Source organism: Sceloporus occidentalis, unplaced genomic scaffold (assembly GCF_023333645.1).
Source record: "Sceloporus occidentalis isolate IW3139 unplaced genomic scaffold, rSceOcc1.0.p SCAF_1, whole genome shotgun sequence".
Lineage (NCBI taxonomy): Eukaryota > Metazoa > Chordata > Lepidosauria > Squamata > Phrynosomatidae > Sceloporus > Sceloporus occidentalis.
In genome coordinates, this window is record NW_028316981.1 from 8,153,336 (window position 1) to 8,175,004 (window position 21,669).

A 21,669-nucleotide genomic window follows, 5' to 3' on the forward strand; every position below is an offset into this window, starting at 1 on the left:
ATTTTTCAAACTTAAAATTTCAAATTTCAAAATTTCAAATTTTAATACAAATTTTAACGAAATTTAAATTCTTTTAAAATTTTATTTAAAAACATCACATTTTAACCAAATATTCACTATGTATGTGTAAATACTGTACATTCAGGTTGCATGTATGATATTGTAATTTGAAGGCATGATTTTAATTTTGCTAGTTGTGTATGTCACAACTATTAGCATTTACTTTCAGTGGTATATGGGAATTACGATTTACAAGTAACATTAGTGCAAAAAAGCATTACTAAAGATTCTGTATGGTGTGAAATGGGAGGAGGTCAATGGGGGGTATAACACCACTGCATGCCCTGGTTTTCATCTGTGAAATGTGGTCTCAAGTCTGTTGGACATTTTCCCATCCACCACTGTATTTCTGCCCTAAAAGACTTCCCTGTCTCTCACTGCAGTGTGAAGCTAAGGCGGATGAGGCTCCAAAAGATGTTACCATGAAACAGCCTTCCACAAAAATCCAGCAAGAAAATAAGGGCAACAAGGATGCCACTGTTTCATGTAAGGAGGAGTGTATGCGTGTGAGCGCATTTGATAAATTTTATTTAGCCATGGCTTTATTTTGGCTTTAAACTGCTGTTGCACATGGCTCTTTTAATAGGAGTACTTTATTTTGATCTTCATTATTATGACCTAAATGCCTTTCAACTGTTTTAAATTAATGTTTTTTAAACAGGATTGTTTATTTAAAAGTTTTTTTAAAAGAAAAGCTTGGACTTCAAATGGTTTTAGCAATATTTTGTTTCGACCTGTAGTTGTTTTGACCTGCAGCTGTATTTGTTTCGACCTGTGGCAAAGAAGACAAATAACATTTCAGCATCCATTAATAGAAACATAGTTTCCAAAACGGGGGAAGCAATGGTCCCACTATATTCTGTGTTGGTTAGGGCTCCTCCGGACTATTGTGTTCAGTTCTGGGCACTTTATTATAGGAAGGATATGAGTAAGTCAGGAGAAGTTCAAAGAAGGGCAATAAGTGTGATAAGATACATAGGAAAAAATATGACAAAAGGTTGAGGGAGCTGGACATGTTCAGCCTGGTAAAAGAAGACTGAAGGGGAACATGATTGTTGTTGTAGGGTACCATCAAGTCATTTCTGACTTATAGAGACCCTAAGGTGAACCTATCAAGGGTTTTTCTTGGCAAGATTTGTTCCAAGGGGGTTTGCTTTTGCCTTCCTCCAGGGCTTGCTTAAGGTCAGCCAGTGGGTTTCCATGGCTGAGCAGCAATTTAAACCCTGGTCTCCAGAGTCATTGTGCAACGTTCATACCAGTGCACCACATTGGGTAGGTGACACGATGGCACTTTTAGAAGAATATATTAGAAGATGGCATTTTTTAAATGTCTTAAGGGCTGTCACAGACATGAAGGGGAGAAAGTTGGTTCTCTGCTGCCCCAGAGGTTAGGACTAGGTCTGATGGTTTTAACTTACAGGAGAATAGATTTTGATGGAACGTTACCAGGAATTTCTTGACAGTGAGAATGGTTCTTCAATGGAACCACTTGCATAGAGAGGTGGTGCTCAGCAGATAGCAATAGCAAGTACATTTCTATACCACTTATCAGTGCACTTAAGCACTTCCTAAGCGGTTTACAAAGCTAATTGCCCCCAACAATCTGGGTACTCATTTTAGCAACCAAGAGAAGGATGCAAGCCTGAGTTGAGCTTGAGCCCTTTTGCTGGTATTTGAACTTGCAACCTTATGGTTTGTGAGTGAGTGTACTGCAGTACAGTACAGATATTCCATTTAAAAGCACAAAAGCTTTTCCTGCAAAAATTAACGAGTTTTTTGCCCTTCCTCCCACACAAAGCCCAAACTCCTGCAAGTTGCATGTGACCAGAGATAGGCTTGACTGAAATGAGGAGTATTTTAAGAGCATAGACAAGCGCTGAGACAGAATGTTCGTTAACATTCTGTGACATTCCCAGAACTCACCCACTGATTTGTCCTGACCCTTCTTTTTTTCTCAGGTTTTCTTCCTCCCTCTTTCTTTTGCCCAGGCAATAGAGTTGTTTCAGTTCATCTTAATTTCTCCTACAGACCAAGCAGGGATGGCCACAGAGGAAGAGGTCATGATCCAGACCACTCCAAATACTAATAAGAAACAGGAGTCCAGCTCTCTGGTTGCAGAAAGCGGGAGTTGCACCAAGGCCCCAAAGGGAGGAAAGTGTCGGCAGAAAACTCGTCATCTGGATGAAGTTGATGAATCTTTTCCTTGGGGAGGAAAAAGAAAAGCCCCCGATGAAGCTGTAGTCCCATCAGGTAAATGGCACTGCTAAAATCCAACAGCCCTATCTTGACTGTGGGAGAAAAAGCTTCAGGTAGAAGTGTGCCCTTGGCTGGAGAAATAGGGCCTGTTCATACTGCACAAGTATAGCACTATGGTTCCATTTTAATTCCCACATTTCGGCCTTTTCCCTACAACTGGGATTTCAGGTGTGGTTGGATTGCCATGTCTGCCAGCCCCAGTAAGACCACAGACAAAGTGATAGAGAGTATGGGAACTGGAGTGCCACTGCATCTGCAGGCCCAAGCAAAGTCCACCTCTGCTGCTGTTGTTGTTTCAATCCATATCCTTCTGTAATGGTCTGCCTCCTGCTCTTAAGTAGGATATGGGACACTGGTTATTTCACTGCCACCTTGTTGTTTGTGTGCCTTCAAGACATTTCTGACTTATGGTGACCCTAAGGCAACCCATGTCACAGGGCTTTCTTGACAAGGTTTGTTCCGAGGGGTTTTGCCATTGCCTTCCTCTGGGGCTGAGAGAGTGTGGCTTGGCCAAGGTCACCTGGTAGGTCTCCATGGCTGAGCCAGGGCTATAACATGCTGCTATTCTAACAGGCAACAGAGATACCGAACGCTCCTAACTGTCCCAACTTGGAAAGGGGAGTCCCATTTAATCCACTGTCATCCCATCTTTTCAGCTGCTTTAAAAATGTTCCAGTTTTTCTCTCCTCCCTCCTTTTCCTGCATTCTGCTAAGCTTACTTTAACTGCTGCAACCCAAGTTCAAAATGCAGAGGTAATTTACTCTCAACAGGAGAAAAGGGAAAGAGAGAGGGAATCTTGCCCTTCCCAGCAGACCCATGCCTAAGTAAACAGTGACTCCCTCTCTTAGCTTTTGTGTGTTCTTCGTCAGTGGGTTTCATGGGCAAGCTGGGAATAGAGCCCTGGTCTCTAAGTCATAGTCCAACACTCAAACCACTATGCCACACATGCTCCTTATTTCTATATAATTCATCCTGCGATTTCTGCTCTATTCGCTTAGGGCTAGTCTACATGTAATATTATGTCCATTGCTGTGAATTTTCAAATTGATGATTGATTGTCTTCACTTTCCTGCACAAATTTGCATCTCTTCATCCTTCTTCTGCTGAAAAGGCACAGATATCTGAACGCGTGCCAAGCAGATGGATGGCTTCATGTGCGATAATGTGAATTTCTGCGGATTTTTGCACATACACTGTTAAAAAGTGCAAAACCATTTTTAGCAGAGTTTACGAGGCTTTTCACCCCTCCATCAGACATCTTGGATCTTGGATGTTCATGGGAGCTGGGAGTCTGGGCGCCTTTACTCAGCCTGTGACCAAACTTCCATGGGTGAGGCAGGTGCCTCAGGCTGCTCAAAGTCCAGTCTCCCAGGAAGAGAGGGCATAGCAGGCCACTGGCTCACCCATTTGCCTAGCTAACTAGATCTTTTCGGGTGTGGGCAGGGAAGGTACTGGGAGGGAAGGGACGTGGGACTTTCTAGTGCCTTGCCTGCCCATCCAGTTGCCCAGGGCCTTTCTGGGTCTTTCCAGGTCTGGCTGGATGGGCAGGGGAGGCAGCAAGAGGAAGGGGTGGACAGTGCTGCTACCACCTTACACCATGTGACCCCCAACTCTACTGATTCCATTGCCTCTCATTATTCCAGAAGGTGACATGCCAGAGAGAGAAAATGAAGAAGGACTACATGAGAATGAGGAAGGACTACATGGATTATGTTCGAAAAGAAGGGCGCAGGAAGAAATGGAAGACACAAATGGGAATCATGAAAGCTCAAGGAATCAAGACTGGACAAAGAAGATGCCCTTTAAACAGCAATTTGTCTCATGGGGTGAATGCTATATATGTTCAGAGTGTGGAAGGACCTTCAACAATCTGCCAGACTTTCAGACACATGAGACAAGCCACCTGGGGGCAGACTTGTACTGGTGTACAAAATGCAGTAAGGGCTTCTCTTCTCTAGAGTTCTTTACAGAGCACCAGAGAATCCATGCAACAAATCAGAACTATAAATCAATGGAGGGCAATTTCTTCAAATCTTGGATGATGAAATGTCTCCAGGAAGCTCAAGACAGGCAACAGGCCAGCAATGTGAAAAACCAAAACCCAGAACGGACAGAGCTGCCCCACTCTCTTTCACAGCCCCCCATCCATTTGTCCTGTCCATGCTCACCTGGTTTACGTATTCCAGTGATTCAGGGAAACAAACCACCCATGTGCCCTTCTTGCCACTCCTCCCTCTTTGTGCCCAAATCAGATAAATCCTCCCCCTCTTTGTACTTCCCGCCAACAGATAAAGCAACTGAATCGGTTTCACCAGTTCTTTCTCCCAGCCAGAGATCTTCCCCCAAAAGGCAATGGATGATGAGACAGAAAGTAGCCTCCTCCCAAGTTTTGCCAAGACTGTCTTCCAATGGGCCATGGAAGATGGGACAGAAAGTGCTCTCCACCCAGGTTTTGCCAGGACAAGAAGTGACCTCTGCCCACAGTTTGGCAGGACAGGTGAGAAGACCTCACAGCCCCTCTTCAACCCATGGACCAGAATTCCCCCAAAGAAATAACACTCTTTGGAATTATCCCAGTGGGGAGTGTGAGGAATTTTTTTAGAACTCTGCCAAACATAAACTTCACTGACATGAGTGTGAAAAGCCAGAACCTTTCTGATGTCCCCATTGTAACAAGAGTTTTAATAATGTGTTGAGCTGGACGAACATGAAAAGATCTATGCCATAGAATCCCCATAAGAATGAGAAATACTCCACACATGAGCCAGCAGCCCTGTTCAGCCTTTCTGTCACCTTCAATTACTTGAAGGCAACTGAAATGAGCCTTTTGCCTGGATTTTAAATCCTGAGGTTGTTTTTACAGATTTTTTTTTTTTTAGGATCCTCTTATCACAAATCAGCTCAATCAGAATCAGAGCTTTTCTGATAATCATACCAGATACTATATTTCCCTTGCCCTAAAAACTACTATTTATTAATGCAAGCTAAAATATTATTTGCCTTCTTTGCTGCAGCATCATGCATAACCCCAAGATCCTTGCCTCACGTTTAGCTGCTGAGCCAGATATCTCCCTCCTATAAAATTACATGTGGTTTTTGTAGCCTAAATAATTTGCCTTTGTCTCTCTTGAATTCCATTCCATTAGTTTCCACCCAATTTTCTGGTTTACCTAGATTCTTTTAAATCCTGTCTCTGTCTTCCAATGTGTCAGCCGCCCCTCCAAGTTTTGTACCAATCTGCAAATCTGATCAGGATTCACTCCACTCCATTATCTAAGTAATTGATTAAAATGTTGAAGAGCAATGGGCCTAGGACACAACCCTGTGGCACACTATTTGAAACCCCTCTTAGAGGTGGAACAAACAGGAGAGAACACCTTCCTAGCCACTTCTGTATTTCTGCCCTGAAAGATTTCCCTTTCTCTTCATGCAGTGTGAAGATAAGACAGATGAGGCTCCAAACAATCCTACCACGAAACAGCCTTCCACAGAAATCCAGCAAGAAAATAAGGAAAACAAGGATGCTACTGTTTCAGGTAAGGAGAAGGGTGAGTGTGTGTCTATTTAGTAATTTAAGAAGGCTTTTATTTCAATCTGCTGTAAACTGGCTGTGGCATGACTCTCTGGGAGTGCTTTGTTTTTAATCTTCATTTTTGTTGTTGTGTGCCATCAAGCCATTTCTGACTTAAGGTGATCCTATCACAGGGTTTTGTTGGCAAGTTTATTCAGAGAGGGTTTTCCACTGCCATCCTCTGAGGCTGAGAGAGTGTGACTTGCCCAAGGTCACCCAGTGGAGGTTTTCATGGCCGACAGCAGATTTGAACCCTGCTCTCCAGAGTCATAAGAGTTTATCGCACGGCTTAAAATCCGACCTGCCCCTGCCACATTGAAGTCTCTTTTGGGATAAAGCCGCGTATTATCACATGCAAAATGTTGTCGATGCTGCCACCCAGTTGAATCCCAGCTAACTTCTGGCTAGAATCCACACTCAGCTGGCTGATTTCCAAAGCTGGAAGTTAGCTAGGATTCAGCCAGGCAGTGGGGTCGGCAGCATTTTGCACGTGATAATACCTGACTATATCCCGGATGAGACTTCAATGCGGCAGGGGTAAATCGAGTTTTTAAGCCATGTGATAAACTCCATAGTCTAATCACTATACCATATGTTTTAAATGCCTTTCAACAGTTTTAAATCCTTTTGCTTAACAGGGTTTCTTATTTAATTGTTGTGGGTTTTAAAGTGACCTCAAATGGTTTAAGCTATATTGTGTTGTGATCTGCACTGTAACCTCTCTTGGGACCCATATGGGGAGGAAGAAGATAAGATATCAATTAATTTTTAAAAAAGTCTCCCACTCTCATAACTCTGGGGTGTTACTGGCAAGATTAGTTCAGAGGTGGTTTGCCATTGCCTTACCTTGAGAATGAGAGCATATGACTTCGCCAGGGTCACCCAGTGGGTTTCATGTCCAAGGGCCCGAACAGACAGGCCAAAATAAAGCTGCTTTGGGTCACTATGGAGGTATGCTGGTTAACTGATGCATGTGTCCTAAGAGGCCAGAAGCCACACCAAAGCCACACAAGGACTGGAGCACAGCTTTGGCACATCTTCTGGCCTCTTAAGATGTGTGTGTCATTTAAGCAGCATACCTACAAAGCGATCCGAAGCAGCTTTATTTTGGCCTGTCTGTTTAGGCCCCAAGTGAGAGACCAGGTTTTGAATCTCAATTCATCCATGTAAACCCATTGGGTGGCTTTGGGCAGGTGACAGTCTCTCAGCAATGCCCTACCTCTTACCAAATGGAGGAGAGAGTGTTGGACTAGATGTTCCCTCAAGGTCCATTTCAAATGTAGGTTTCTAGGATTCTGTATATTCCTGCATGGCAGAAGGGGGTTGGACTGGATAGCCCCTGGGATTCCTTCTAATACTAAGATTTCTCCATAGCAGTATTCCTACATGGCAGAAGGGAGGTGCCCCTTCACACATCCCATTCTCCTGAGAATTTGAATGTGTGGAGCAGGAGGACAATGTGGAGGGGAGAGAGAGAGAGAGAGGGGGGGGGGATTGGGGTAGGCAAAGTCACCTCTCCAAATGTTGGATTGCAGTTCCCAACATCCCTGTCTTATGCTGGCTGTGGCTCCTGGGAGTTGCTGTCAATCAGCATCTCTAGATTCATTTCCCACCTATTTTGTATAGCTGTGCTTGTTGTTGTTGTTGTTGTTGTTGTTGTTATGTGCCTTCACTTCTCTCCAGGACGAAGAGGAGCCATTCCTGACCACCCTTTGGGTTCGCCTGGTCAGTCAACCCATTACTAATTCATCTAAGAATAGCATTAGCTAGCTCACCTTTTATTAGTTTGTTTGCAAGACTATCATGGGGGACCTTGTCAAAGGCCTTACTGCAATCAAGATATGCTATATCCACAGCATTCCCTTCATTTACCAAACTGGTAATTTTATCATAAAAGGAGATCAGATTAGTCTGGCATGACTTGTTTTTCTGAAATCCATGTCGACTTTTTGTGATTATGGTGTTACTTTCTAAATGTTCACAGACTCTGTTTAATGATCTGTTCCAGAATCTTTCCTGGTATTGATGTCAGACTACCTGGGAGATAATTGTTGGGATATTTTTTTTTCTTTTTTTGCTTTTTGAAGATGTGAACATTTGCCCTCCTCCAATCTGATGGGACTTCTCCTGTTCTCCAGGAGTTCTCAAAGATTATTGACAATGGCTCTGAGATTGCTTTTCAGATGTCCCGGGTTTTTCTCCTCTTGTTTTCTTCTCAGAATATTTCAAGTGCTGCAGTCCAAATGCAAAATGCAAAGGCTGTTTGCACACAATAGCAGGGCAGGGAAAAGAAAAGAGAGGGGGTATCTTGCCCTTCCCTTGTGGTACAAGCCAAAGCAAACAGTTCCTGCCTCTCCTAGCCTGTGGGTTCTACCTCATCAATGACTTTTGCCATCTTGACTGCATGTTGATGTTGCTTGGACATTGATGTCCCAGTTTTCATCTGTGACATTTTTCATAAAATGTTTCATTGTGATATGCTGGATGGCATGTGATACATGTTGTTGTTGTTGTGTGCCTTCAAGTCACTTCTTCTTGTTATGGTTGTGTACCTTCAAGTCATTTCTGACTTATGGTGACCTTAAGGTGATCCTATCATGGGGCTTTCCTGGCAAGATTTGTTCAGAGGAGGCTTGCCATTGCCTTCCCCTGAGGCTGAGAGCATGTGACTTGCCCAAGGTCACCCAGTGGGCTTTATGGCCAATCAAACCCTAGTCTCAGGAGTCATAGTCCAACACTCAAGCCACTGTGCCACACTGGCTCCTTATTTCTATATAATTCATCCAAAGCTTTCTGCTCTACTCTAAACTGCTCTGATAGCCTTTAGGACTGGAGGGCGGGGTATAAATACCATAAATAAATAAATAAATAAATAAATAACATACACTTAGGGTTATTCTAGATGCAAGTGTATTATGCAGATTGCTACGGATTTTCACACATTCATATTGATGACTAATTATCTTCACTTTCTTTATTATTGTTGTTGTATTATTTTCTTATAACCTGCCTTTCTCCCAAAATAGGGACTCAAGGTGGCAAACAATACAGTTTCAAAACAGTACACCACTTTCCTGCACAAATTTGCATCTATTCATCCCTCCTCTGCTGAAAATGTAGTTATCCGAATACAAGTCAAGCAGATGGATGGCCATATGTGCAATAATGTGCATTTCTGCGAATTTCTGCAGATACCCCATTAAAAAGTGCAAAATCTTTTTCTGCACAGTTTAAGGAGTTGTTTGCCCCTCCCTCCCATAAAAAGCCCAAATTCGTGCAACTTCCTTGTAGACAGAACATATTCTGTTTGACTGAAATAAGGAATATATTAAGAGCATAGATTAATGCTTAGACAAAATGTTTGCTAAGATTCTAAGACATTCCCAACACTCACCCATTGACTAGGCCTGATCCTTCTTTTCTTCTCAGGTTTTTATTCTTTCTCTTTCCCTTGCCCAGGCAAGTCGTTTGAATTTCTCTTAATTTCTCCCACAGACCAAACATTGATGGCCACAGAGGAAGGGGTCACAATCCAGACCACTCCGGATGCTGATAAGATACAGAGGCCCAGCTCTCTGGTTGCAGAAAGCGGGAGTTGCACCGAGACCCCAAAGGGCGGAAATTGTCAGCAGAAAACCTGTCATCTGGACAAAGCAGATGAATATGCTCTTCAGGGAGGAAAAAGAAAAGCCATTGATGAAACTGTAGTCCTGGCAGGTAAGGAACATATGTTGTTATTTGTTGTTAACTGCTTTCGAATCGATCTTGACTCATGGTGACCCTATGGATGAGACCGCTCCAAGATCCTCTGTCCTCCACTGCTCTGCTTAATTCTTGCAACGCCATACCCATGACCTCCTTAATAGAGTCCATCCATCTGGCACACGGACTTCCTCTCTTTCTGCTTCCCTCCACCTTTCCCAGCATTATTGTCTTTTCCAATGAGTTGTTCCTTCTCATGTGTCCGAAGTACGACAGCCTCAGTTTGTCCTGCTTGACTTCCAGGGTGGTTTACGGCTTGATCTGCTCTAGGACCCATTTGTTTGTCCTTTTGGCTGTCCATGGGATCCTCAGCACTCTTCTCCAGCCCCACAGCTTAAATGAATTGAATTTTTTTCATATCTTCTTTCTTAACTGTCCAGCTCTCACATCCATACATGGTAATAGGGAATATGATGGCTTGTATGATTCTGTCTTTTGTGTTCAGTTGTATATCTTTGCATTTTAGAATCTTTTCTTGTTCTTTCATAGCCACCCTCCCCATTCTTAATCTTCTTCTGATTTCTTAACTGCAGCCCTCATTTCTATCAATGTTGGATCCCAGGTATGGGAATTCTTTTACTATTTCTATTTCTTCATTATCTAGGTTGAACTTGTGAAGGTCCTCGGTGGTCATTATTTTGGTTTTCTTTATATTCAACAATAAGCCTGCCTTTGCACTTTGATCTTCCTTAGTAGATGTTTCAGGTCATTGAGATTTTCTGCCAGTACTATGGTATCATCTGTATAGTTTAGATTGTTGATATTCCTTCCTCTTATTTTCACTCTTCCTTCTTCTGTGCCTGTTTTTCTTATAATATGTTCTGCATACAAGTTGAACACTTAGGGTGAAAGGATGGGGCCTTGTCTGACTCCTTTGCCAATTGGGAACCATTCTGTTTCTCTGTATGCTGTTCTGACAGTAGCCTCTTGTCCTGAGTACAGATTCTTCATCAGGACTATCAGATGTGTTGGTATTCCCATGTGCTTAAGGGCATTCCATAGCCTTTCATGATCTATGCAGTCAAAGGCTTTGATATAGTCTATAAAGCACACATTGGCCTGTTACAGACTGCCAAAATAAAGCTGCTTCAGGTCTCTTTGGAGGTATGCTGTTTAATGATGCATGCATCCTAAGAATCCGGAAGCTGCACCAAAGCTGCACTCCAGTGCTTAGGAATGGAGTGTGGCTTTGGCACGACCTCTGGACTCTTAGGACCCATGCATCATTTAAATAGCATACCGCCAAAGAGACCCGAAGCAGCTTTATTTTGGCAGTTTGTAACAGACCATTGATTTTCTTTTGGAATTCCCTGGTACGCTCCATTATCCATTGTATGTTTGCAATGTGGTCCCTAGCGCTTCTACCTTTCCTGACCATTGGGATTTCTCTCTCCATGTATGGTTGGAGTCTGTGTTGCAGAATTTTGAGCATAATTTTGTTTGCATGGGAGATCAGTGCTATGGTCCTGTAGTTGCTGCAGTCTCTTGTGTCTCCCTTTTTGTGGATAGGGATGTATATTGATCGTTTCCAATCTGTTGGCTATCATTTTGTTTTCCATATGTGTTAGCACTAGAGTTGACTCTGTCAGGGTGGATTGCAGCAGTTCAATTGGAATATCATCCATTCCTGGTGATCTGTTTTTTGCTATTTCTCTTATTGCAGTTTCCACCTCACTTTTTAGAATTTGGGGTTCATCTTCATACGGCTCTTTGTTCCATATGTCCTTCATTTCGACATCTCTTTGGTATAATTCTTCTATGTATTGCATCCAATGTCTTGAATTATGTTATTTTTATTGTCATAGAACATCCCAGTCCTTGGTTTGAATTTTTCTTTGATTCCCCGGATCTTGTGAAATAGATCTCTTGTTCTTCCTTTTTTGTTGTTGTCTTCTATTTCTCTGCATTGGTCATTGTAGCAATTTTATTTGTCTTACCACACAAGCCATTGTACGGTTGCATTCATAATTCTTAGTTTGTTCCTATCTCCCTTTTGTTTTTCCTCGCATCTTTTCTTTATTGTTTGTAGTGTTTTTTCTGTCATCCATGGTTTTTTCTCTTTCTTTTTGTTTATGTATCTGTCTGCATTCTTCTTTTATTATGCCCATGGCTTCAGTCCATAGTTCCTCTGGTTCTCAGTCTATTATGGTTAGTAGTGCGAATCTGTTTCTTATGTTGTCAGTAAATTCTGTTGAGATATTATTCAGATCATATTTTGGTATAATGATTGGTTTTGTTTTCTTCTTAAGTCTTACTCTTATTTTTTATATAAGTAATTTGTGATCTGTGCCACAGTCGGCGCCTTGTCTAGTCGTGGCCACCATTCTAGAGTTCTGCCACCTTTTACTTTCCATTATATAATCTATTTTATTTTTGTGTTGGCCATCTGGTGATGTCCATGTGTATAGCCTTCTTTCTGGTTGTATGAAAAATGTGTTTCCAATGAATAGGTTGGCTTCACAAAAATCTGTCAGATGCTCACCTGCTTCGGTTCTTTTGCCTAATCCAAATCTGACTACTGTTTTTGATTCTTCTTTGCATCCAACTTTTGCATTCCAATCTCCAGTGATCAGCTTGAAATTCTGTATTGGTGTGCTGTCAATTTCTTCCTGTACTCTTTCATAGAATCCATCAATTCCTTCCTGTTCTGCCTCTGTGGTTGGTGCATATACTTGAATTATGGTGATATTATAGGATTTTCATAGAGCCTTACTGAAATAATTCAGTCTGATTTTGCATTGTATTCTCTGACTGCATTTGCCACATCTTTTCTTAGTATGAAAGCCACCCTGTTTGTTCTTGTCTTTTCATTCCCTGAGTAAAACACTGTATGGTTCACTGCTAAGATACAAAGGCCCTGTACTGAGTATGGGGGAAGAAGCTTCAGGCAGAAGTGCACCCATGGCTGAAGAAATAGGACCTCTTCAGACTGCACAACTATAACACTGTGGCTCTATTTTAACTGTCATATCTCAAAACTATAGCCTTTCCCCTAGAATTGGGATTTCAGGTGGGGTTGGAATGCAGTGTCTTTCAGATCCAGCCAGACCCACAGACAAAATGGTGAAGAATGATGGGAGTTGGAGGGGTACTACATCTGCAGTGCCATGAATAGTCCATCCTTGTTGGTGTTATCGTTGTTTTAAAAAATACCATATCCTTCTGTAACAGTCTGCTTCCTGCTCTTAAGTAGGAGATGGGACTCAAAAAATAGTTTAGCTGCTACCTTTTTGTTGTACATGAGCCTTCAATTGTTTCTGACTTATGGAGACTCTAAACAGCGTTTTCTTGACAAGATTTGTTCAGAAGGAGTTGGCCGTTGCCAGCCTCTGGGGCTGAGAAAGTTTGACTTGTCCAGGATCACCTAGTGGGTTTCCATGGACGAGCGAGTATTAGAGCCCTGGTCTCCAGAGTTATAGTCCAATGCTCAGACCACAGCACCAGACTGGCTCCTGTGTTTTTCCTTGTGTTTCTTAGGCCTCATTCCCACTTCGTTTTAAACCAGTTAGCAAACCGGTTTGAATCAGTTCAAATGACCCTGGTTCACACTTTAACCAAATCACTGAAGCGGTTTGGAGAGGGGGGCCATACACTAGATCCATTTCACCCACATCTTTTTGATGCTGATTTTTTCCCCGCGTCTTTTTTACCAAAACGATTCAACGCAAGTGTGAACCAGATGTGGGTAGGAATCAATTTGTTATGACATGTTAAGGGATCGCCAGGTGGGTGTTTTTTGTGGTGCAGTAAAGCGGAAATAATAACCTGTGTCCACCCACGCTTCTACCCTCCCACATCTCTTGGACCGGTGCCATTTCCCCCCGATTCCAGTGATGGACAAATAAAAAAAAAATCACGCTGGAAACGATTCTGTTTAAACCAATTCATTAGTCAATGTGAACCACAAGTGGGTTATCTACCTCAGGAAATGGTTTAAATAGAATCGATTCATATGTTGGTATAAACCACAAGTGGGTTATTTTAATGCTAGAAAATGAGATTGGGACAACTATAGTGTGAACCATGCTCTGATGTCAAATCGATCCATCGATCTAGATTGTAAACCAATTCATTTGTAAGTGGGAATGGGGCCAAATATTCTGTATGTAGCCTTAGATCTCATTCTTTGGGGAAAGGCTGGGTGTCATGAATGGGACTGACTGACTGGAGACTATATTGGTGACTTGTGAACTGGTATCTCATTCCTCTCATTCTTCCCATAGACGTGCCAGAGAGAGAGAATGACAAAGGAGCACATGGATTGTGTTTGAAAAGAATGGCTCAAGAAGAAATGAAAGACACAAGTGCGGATCAAGACTGCTCAGGGAAACAAGAAAATGATTGGATAAAGAAGCCCTTTGAAAAGGGATTTAGCACATCAGACAAATGCTATATATGTTCAGAGTGTGGAAAGTCCTTCAACAATTTGCCAGATTTTGAGACCCATCAGATAAGCCACCTGGGACCATGTTTTTATGGGTGTGCAGCATGTGGGAAGATCTTCCATTCTCAAGCGACCCTTACAGAACATCAGAGGATCCATACAACAAATTGGAACGATAAACCAATGGAGGGGGATTTCTTTGTGCCCCATTCAAACATATCTTCACCCTCTTTGTACTTTCCACCAACACATAATCCAACTGGATCGGTTTCTTCATTTCTTTCTCCCGGCCAGAGACTCTCCTTGGAGGGGCAAGGGATGCTGGGACAGAAAACGGTCTCTACCCAGGCTTTACCCGGACAGGAAGTGACCTCTGCCCACAGTTTGCCAGAACAGGTGGGAAGACCTCACAGCCCCTATGGACCTGAGATCCCCCAAAGAAGTAACATTATTTGAAATTATCCCTGTGTGGAGTGTGAGGAAAATTTTGATAACTTTGCTAAACTGAAACTTCACCAAAATGAGTGTAAAAAGCCAGAACTTTCCGATATCTCCATTGTAACAAACGTTTTAATGATCTATTGAGCTGGACAAACATTAGGAGATCCATGCCATTGAATCCCCATAGGAATAAGAAGGACTCCACAAAAGGGCCAACCGCTCCGCTCAGCCTCTCAGTTGCCTTCAACTGACTGAAGGCAACTGAAATTAGCCTTTTGACCAGATTTTAAGGCCTGATGGTTTTTTTTACAGATTGTTGTTTTTAGGACCCTCTTGTCGCAGAACAGCTTGATCAGACTCAGCTTTCCTGATAATCAGAGCAGATACTATAGTTCCCTTGTCTTGCAAACTACTATTTTATTAATGCAAGCTAAAATATTATTTGCCTTCTTTGCTGCAGCATCATGCTGCTGGCTCATGTTCAACCAGATCCTTTCCACAGGTTTTGCTGCTGAGCCGAGTATGTCCCTCCTATAAAATTACATGTGATTTTTGTAGCCTAAATGAAGAAGTTTGCCTTTGTCTCTCTTGAATCCCATTTGTTTAGTTTCTGCCCAGTTTTCTGGTTTACCTCGGTGCTTTTAAATTCTGCCCCTGTATTCCAATATGTCCGCCACTCCTCTGAGTTTTGTTCCAATCAGCAAATTTGATCAGGATTCCTTCCACCCCATTAACTAAGTAATTGATCAAAATATTGAAGAGCAATGGGCCAAGGACACAACCCTGCAAGCACTCCACTTGAAACCCTTCTTAGAAAGGGGAACAAAGAGGAGAGAACATCTTCCTATCCACTTCTGTATTTCTGCCCTGAAAGATTTCCCTTTCTCTTCATGCAGTGTGAAGATAAGGAGGATGAGGCTCCAAACAATCCTACCACGAAACAGCCTTCCACAGAAATCCAGCAAGAAAATAAGGAAAACAAGGATGTCACTGTTTCAGGTAAGGAGAAGGGTGTGTGTGTATGTGTGTGTGTGTTTAATCATTTTAATTTAAGAAAGCTTTTATTTCAACCTGTGGTGAACTGGCTGTTGGATGACTCTCTGGGACTGCTTTGTTTTTAATTTTATTTTTTGTTGTTGTGTGCCTTCATGTCATTTCTGATTTAACCCTATGATAGGATTTTCTTAGTAAGTTTCTTCAGAAAAGGTTTGCCACTGCCATTCTCTGAAGCTGAGAGAGCGTCACTTGCCCAAGGTCACCTAATAGAGGTTCTTTACATATCTCTTTGTTGAAATTCATTTTTTTAGCTTTGGCACAGCTTTCTAATCTATTAAGGTTATTCTGAAGTTTGATCCTGTCCTCTGGAGTATTAGCTACTCCTCATAATTTGGTGTCATCTGCAAATTTGATAAATGTGTCCCCAATTCTGTCCTCCAAGTCATTGATAAAGATGTTGAACAGCATTGGGCCCAGGACAGAGCCCTGTGGGACTCCACTGGTCACTTCTCCAGGATGAAAAGGAGCCATTGTTGAGCACCCTTTGCGTTCGGACAGTCAGCCAATTGCAAATCCATCTAACAGTTGCATTGTCTAGCCCACATTTTACAGGCTTGTTTACAAGAATATCATGGGGAACCTTGTCAAAGGCCTTACTGGAATCAAGATATGCTATATTCACAGCATTCCCTTCATCTACCAAGCTGGTGATTTTATTAAAAAAAGAGAGAGATCAGATTTGTCTGGCATGACTTCTTTCTTTGAAACCCATGTTGACTTTTTTACTATGGCATTGCTTTCTAAATGTTCACAGATTCTCTGTTTAATTATCTACTCTAGAATCCTTCCTGGTATTGATGACAGATTAACTGATATAATTTCTATGTGGAGGGAAGTCATCTTCCCACTATATTCTGTGTTGGTCAGGCCTCATCTGGCGTCCTGTGTCCATTTCTGGGTGCCTTGTTTTAAGAACGAGTTCTGGGGCGGGTTCTGAGTAGTGATGTAAAGAATTGTCATCATTATTTGTTAAACAGGCAAGATATTTGTTACTCAATGCTTCTACAAGGTCTTTAAAACAGTATAAATCTTGGAGAGCCTCAACCAAGTAGTAAGATTTTTTAAAATTATTTGCATATAAAGTTAAAGGAGACCTTTCAAATGGCAATTGGATGGGAAGGATTTCATATTTTCCGTAAGCAAAGCAACCAGTCAAACATGGTGTTACCATAGGATCTTGTTTAAAAAAAAAAAATCCATATCCTTCTGTAACAGTCTGCCTCCTGCTCTTTAGCAGGAGATGGGATGCCAGAAAATGATCTAGCTTTTTGTTGTACATGGGCCTTCAAATTGTAACCGACCTATGCAGACCCTAAGGTGACCCCATCACAGGGTTTTCTTGACAAGGTTTATTCAGAAGGAGTTGGCTGTTGCCATACTCTGGGACTGAGAATGTTTGACTTGTCTGGATTCACCTAGTGGGTTATCATGGCAGGGATTTGAGCCCTGGTCTCCAGAGTTGTAGTCCAATGCTCAGACCACTACACCACACTGACTGTTGTTTTTTTCCTTGTGTTTCTTGTATTCTGTACATAACTCTGGATCTCATTCTTTGGGGAAAGGCCAGGTGTCATGAATGGGATTGACTGATTGGGGACTACATTTCTCTTGCCGACTGGTATCCCATTCCTCTCATTCTTCCCATAGGCGACGTGCCAGAGAGAGAGAATGACAAAGGAGAACATGGATTGTGTTTGAAAAGAACGGCTCCAGAAGAAATGAAAGACACAAGTGAGGGTCAAGACTTCTCATGGAAGCAAGAAAAAGACTGGATAATGAAGCCCTTTGAAAAGGGATTTAGCACGTCAGACAAATGCTATATATGTTCAGAGTGTGGAAAGTCCTTCAACAATTTGCCAGACTTTGAGATCCATCAGACAACCCACCGGGGGCCATGTTTTTATGGGTGTGCAGCATGTGGGAAGATCTTCCATTCTCAAGCGAACCTTACAGAACACCAGATAATCCATACAGCAAATCTGCCCTCTACATCAATGGAGGAGAATTTCTTCAAACCTTGGATGATGAAGAGTCTCCAGGAAGCTCAATACAGGCAACAGGCCAGCAATGTGAAAAATCAAAACCCAGAACGGACAGAGCTGCCCCACTCTCTTTCACAGCCCCCCGTCCATTTGTCCTGTCCATGCTCACCTGGTTTACGTATTCCAGTGATTCAGGGAAACAAACCACCCATGTGCCCTTCTTGCCACTCCTCCCTCTTTGTGCCCAAATCAGATATATCCTCCCCCTCTTTGTACTTCCTACCAACACATAAAGCAACTGGATCGGTTTCACCAGTTCTTTCTCCCAGCCAGAGACCCTACTCCGAGGAGCAATGGATGATGGGACAAAAAGTGACCTCCTCCCAAGTTATTCCAGGACCGTCCTCCAATGAGCCATGGAAGATGGGACAGATGGTCTCCACCCAGGTTTTATCAGGACTCAAAGTGACCTCTGCCTACAGTTTGTCAGGACAGTTGGAGAAACTTGACAGCCCCTATCCGACCCATGGACCAGACTTTCCCCAAAGAAGTAGCAGCGTTTGGAATTATCCCTGTGTGGAGTGTAAGGAAAATTTTGATAATGTTGCCAAACTGATACTTCACCGACATGAGTGTAAAAGGCCAGAATCTTTCCGATGTTTCCTTTGTAACAAGAGTTTTAGTGATATGTTGAGTTTGGATGAACATGAGGAGAGTCATGTCACAGCATCCCCATAAGAATGGGAAGGATTCCACACATGGGCCAACAGCCCTGCTCAGCCTCTCAGTCGCCTTCAGTTGCTGGCAACTGAAATGAGCCTTTTCTCTGGATTTTAAGTTCTGATTGTCGTTTTTATAGATTGTTGCTTTTAGGACCCTCATGTTGCAGACCACCTTGTTCAGAGGCAGAGCTTTTCTAATAATCAGATTCTATAGGTTTTTTAACACTACACTGCTATAGCAGTGTCATCTCTCTCTAACTGCCATGGCTGCATCCTCCAGAATGCTGGGATTTGTAGTTTGATGAGGCACATAGAATTCCCTGCTAGAGAGCTCTAATGCTAAAGTTCTAGAACAAGAGTACATCATCTGACTACAAATCTCAGCATTCCATAGGACAGAGCCATAGCATGGGATCAGACTGCTATAACTGTGCAGTCTGTATAACCCCCCCCCCCCCCTCTGTGAGTTCTTGAATCCAGAGAGAAAAGCATTTGAGGAGATCAATGTTTCACCATTCGCTCTGGTTTCCTTTTTTCCGCCTCTACTGCTGGATGGACTGGGGTGGTAGGTGTTCCTTTTTAGATACATATTTTATTGCAACATTGGGTTGCTGGTGTAAACTAGCTAATAAAATTGTGGGGATTTTTTTCCCCTGTTAATCTGTATTACATTTGCTCCTTTTTAAAAAAAAACTGAACTGTAGAATTGGAAGGTAATCCAAGATCACAGACGTAGAGAGTTGGAAAGGACCCAACTCCCTGCTCAATGCTTAATCTCCAGCTAGGGCAGGGGTCCCCGCAAAATTTTGGGCTACCATTCCCTTTCCTCTTGGGTGATAATCCTAGTGCCACCTAATGCCTATTTCGTGATGTTGGGTCTATTATTTGTGTATCAGTCAACTAATGAACAGTGTCTACTTCAGCCATGCCCATCTTGACACTGTTTCCTCATCTTTCTCACCCTGCCATGTGTGAATATAGCAGGCCAGGCCTCTTTCACCCTCTCACCCACATTGGCCTTACAGCAAAAGCAAGGTTGGCTGGCCAGCTGCTCGGCTGCTGCTCCCAGGATGATTGGGTACAAAGGGAGTAGCAACCAAGATGTTGATCAAGCCACGAGTGAGAAGCCTCTCTCGCATGCCTGCCTTGCGTCAAAGGCTGGCATGGGCAAGGGGATTTTGGTTGCTGCTCAAACCTGTTGTTCTAAAGGTGAATGACCTGGTGCAAAAGAAGAAGCTTCTCCCTTGCAAGGGAGGACTCTCAATAGGGTGGAGTGGGGCACACCCAGCTCCCCACTTTTCTCCCCTGTGAGGAAGGACTCTGAATCCAAGAGAGTGAAAGGACTCTTGGAGAATCAGTCCTGGATTTTCTTCCTCCTGCTCCTTTCCCAGAGATATGCTTTCTCCACACAGCTTCAAAGAATCACAGAATCATACAGTTGGAAGAGATTACCAGGGCCATCCAGTCTAACTTAAATAAATAAATAATAAATAAATAACTTCATGCCATGCAGAAACACACAATAAAAGCACTCCTAACAAATAGCCATCCAGCCTCTATTTAAAAACCTCCAAAGAAGGAAACTCCACCACTCTCCAAGGGAGTTTGTTTCACTGTCAAACAGGCCTTACTGTCAAGAAATAAAATCTTATTTCCTGTAGCTTGCATCCATTGTTCTGGGTCGTGTTCTCTGGAGCAGAAGAAAACAAGTTTGCTCCACCCTCAATGTGACATCCCTTCAAATACTTAAGCAAAGGCTATCATATCCCTTCTTCAGCATCATCTTTCCACCACCACACATACACTGTTTCTTCTGCTTCCTCTTCTTTCGGCCTGTCTGACAAAAGAAACAGGAGCTGCAGCACAGCTCCAACTTGCCAGCTGAGTCTCAGCAAACATCACAAAGCGTTAGCAGGGTCCCAAATGTGTGAATGCTTCTTTTTTCCTGCTGCTTCTCCCCTTCTCTAAATCCTCATTCTAACCATGTTCCTAAAGGCCGCTGGTTCCTCTCCTCTTTCCTGTGTGCAAATGATCTGACTGAAGCCACCCCCAGCACACCCTTTTTCCTCACCACCCCTCTGCTGCCCTCTTTTCCTTCACTGTCCCACTGGACGTTTCCATCACCTCCTTTGGGAACCACTGAGCTACAGCATCCCCATCAGGTAGCTGTATGGTCTCTTTTTGAAGATGAATATTATTTGCTTTCTTTGCTGCAGCATCACATTTCTGGCACAGGTTCAACAATAATCTCAAAATCCTTTCCGCATGTATTGCTGCTAAGTCAACTTTCTCCCCGCTCTAAGTTTGCTTTTAGGTTTTGTAGCCTAAATGAAGAATTTTACATTTGTCTCTGCTAAATTTCATTCCATTGTGAAGTCGAAGGTTTTCAGGGCCGGCATCCATAGTTTTTTGTGGGTTTTTTGGGCTATGTGGCCATGTTCTAGAAGAGGTTCTTCCTGACATTTCACCAGCATTGTTGCTGGCATCTACATTCCATTCATTTCTGCCCATTTATTTGGCTTACCTGGGTCCTTTTGAATTGTTCCCCCTATTTTCCAATGTGTTACCCCCTCCCAGTTTCATATCACTTGCAAACTTGATAAGGATTCCCTCCACCTCATTATCTAAGTCATAACTTAATAAAAATGTTGAAAAGCTATGGCCCTAGGACATAGCCCTGTGGCACTCCACGTGAGTCCAGTTTGAAGGTCAGCCATTGCTTATGACTCTTTGAGCATGGTTTTTCTCAACCATAGATCCATCTGTTTCCATCTATTCCATATTTAGTCAATTTTCTAATCAAAGTATCACGGAAGACCTTATCAAATGCTTTGTTCAAATCCAGGTAGACATCTACAACATTCCTGCTATCTAATAAACTACTGGTAATGACCTGATTGAAAAAAGGTACCAGATTAGTTTGGCAGGATTTGTTCTTGACAAACCCACGTTGGCTTCTACTGATCACAGCATTGTCATCAAGAAACTTGCAGACAGACTCCTGTATAATCGTTTCTAATATTTTTCCTGGTGTTGAGGCTAGGCTGACTGGCCTGTAGTTACCTGGATCTTCATTTTTGCCTTTTTGGACAATGTTTGCCCTTCTCCAATCCTTTGGCACATAACCTTTTCCTCAAGGTTTCTCAAAAATGATGGCAAATGGTTCTGCAATTACTTTAGCAACTTACTCACTTGGGTTAACTAGGTGATTCATAACTAACTCCTTATCAATCTTGATTTGTAATCTGGATGCCTTAGTGAGATTTCTGCTGATGCATGGAAGCATACAGTCTTCTTTTTGGGTGAAAAGCTGAAGCAAAATAAGTATAGAGCAGTTTTGTCTTTTTGTTGTGATCTGTTAGCATTTTACCGCCCTTCCTGACCAGCAGTCCCACCATTTCCTTCATTTGCTTCGAATATCTTGTTTTCTCCCA

General features: G+C 42.6%; 1 protein-coding gene across 1 annotated transcript in view; it reads left to right on the forward strand.

The window, feature by feature from the left end:
* LOC149320594 (uncharacterized) overlaps nucleotides 1-21,669 on the forward strand; it is a 35,489-nt gene that overhangs the window by 8,171 nt on the left and 5,649 nt on the right. Inside the window, exons 3-10 of the mRNA XM_089502741.1 lie at nucleotides 444-546; nucleotides 2,089-2,310; nucleotides 3,961-4,814; nucleotides 5,751-5,853; nucleotides 9,384-9,605; nucleotides 13,874-14,430; nucleotides 15,372-15,474; nucleotides 17,179-18,096. Coding sequence (XP_089358867.1) covers nucleotides 444-546; nucleotides 2,089-2,310; nucleotides 3,961-4,814; nucleotides 5,751-5,853; nucleotides 9,384-9,605; nucleotides 13,874-14,430; nucleotides 15,372-15,474; nucleotides 17,179-18,096 — 3,082 coding nt within the window. The remainder of the gene's footprint in view (nucleotides 1-443; nucleotides 547-2,088; nucleotides 2,311-3,960; nucleotides 4,815-5,750; nucleotides 5,854-9,383; nucleotides 9,606-13,873; nucleotides 14,431-15,371; nucleotides 15,475-17,178; nucleotides 18,097-21,669) is intronic.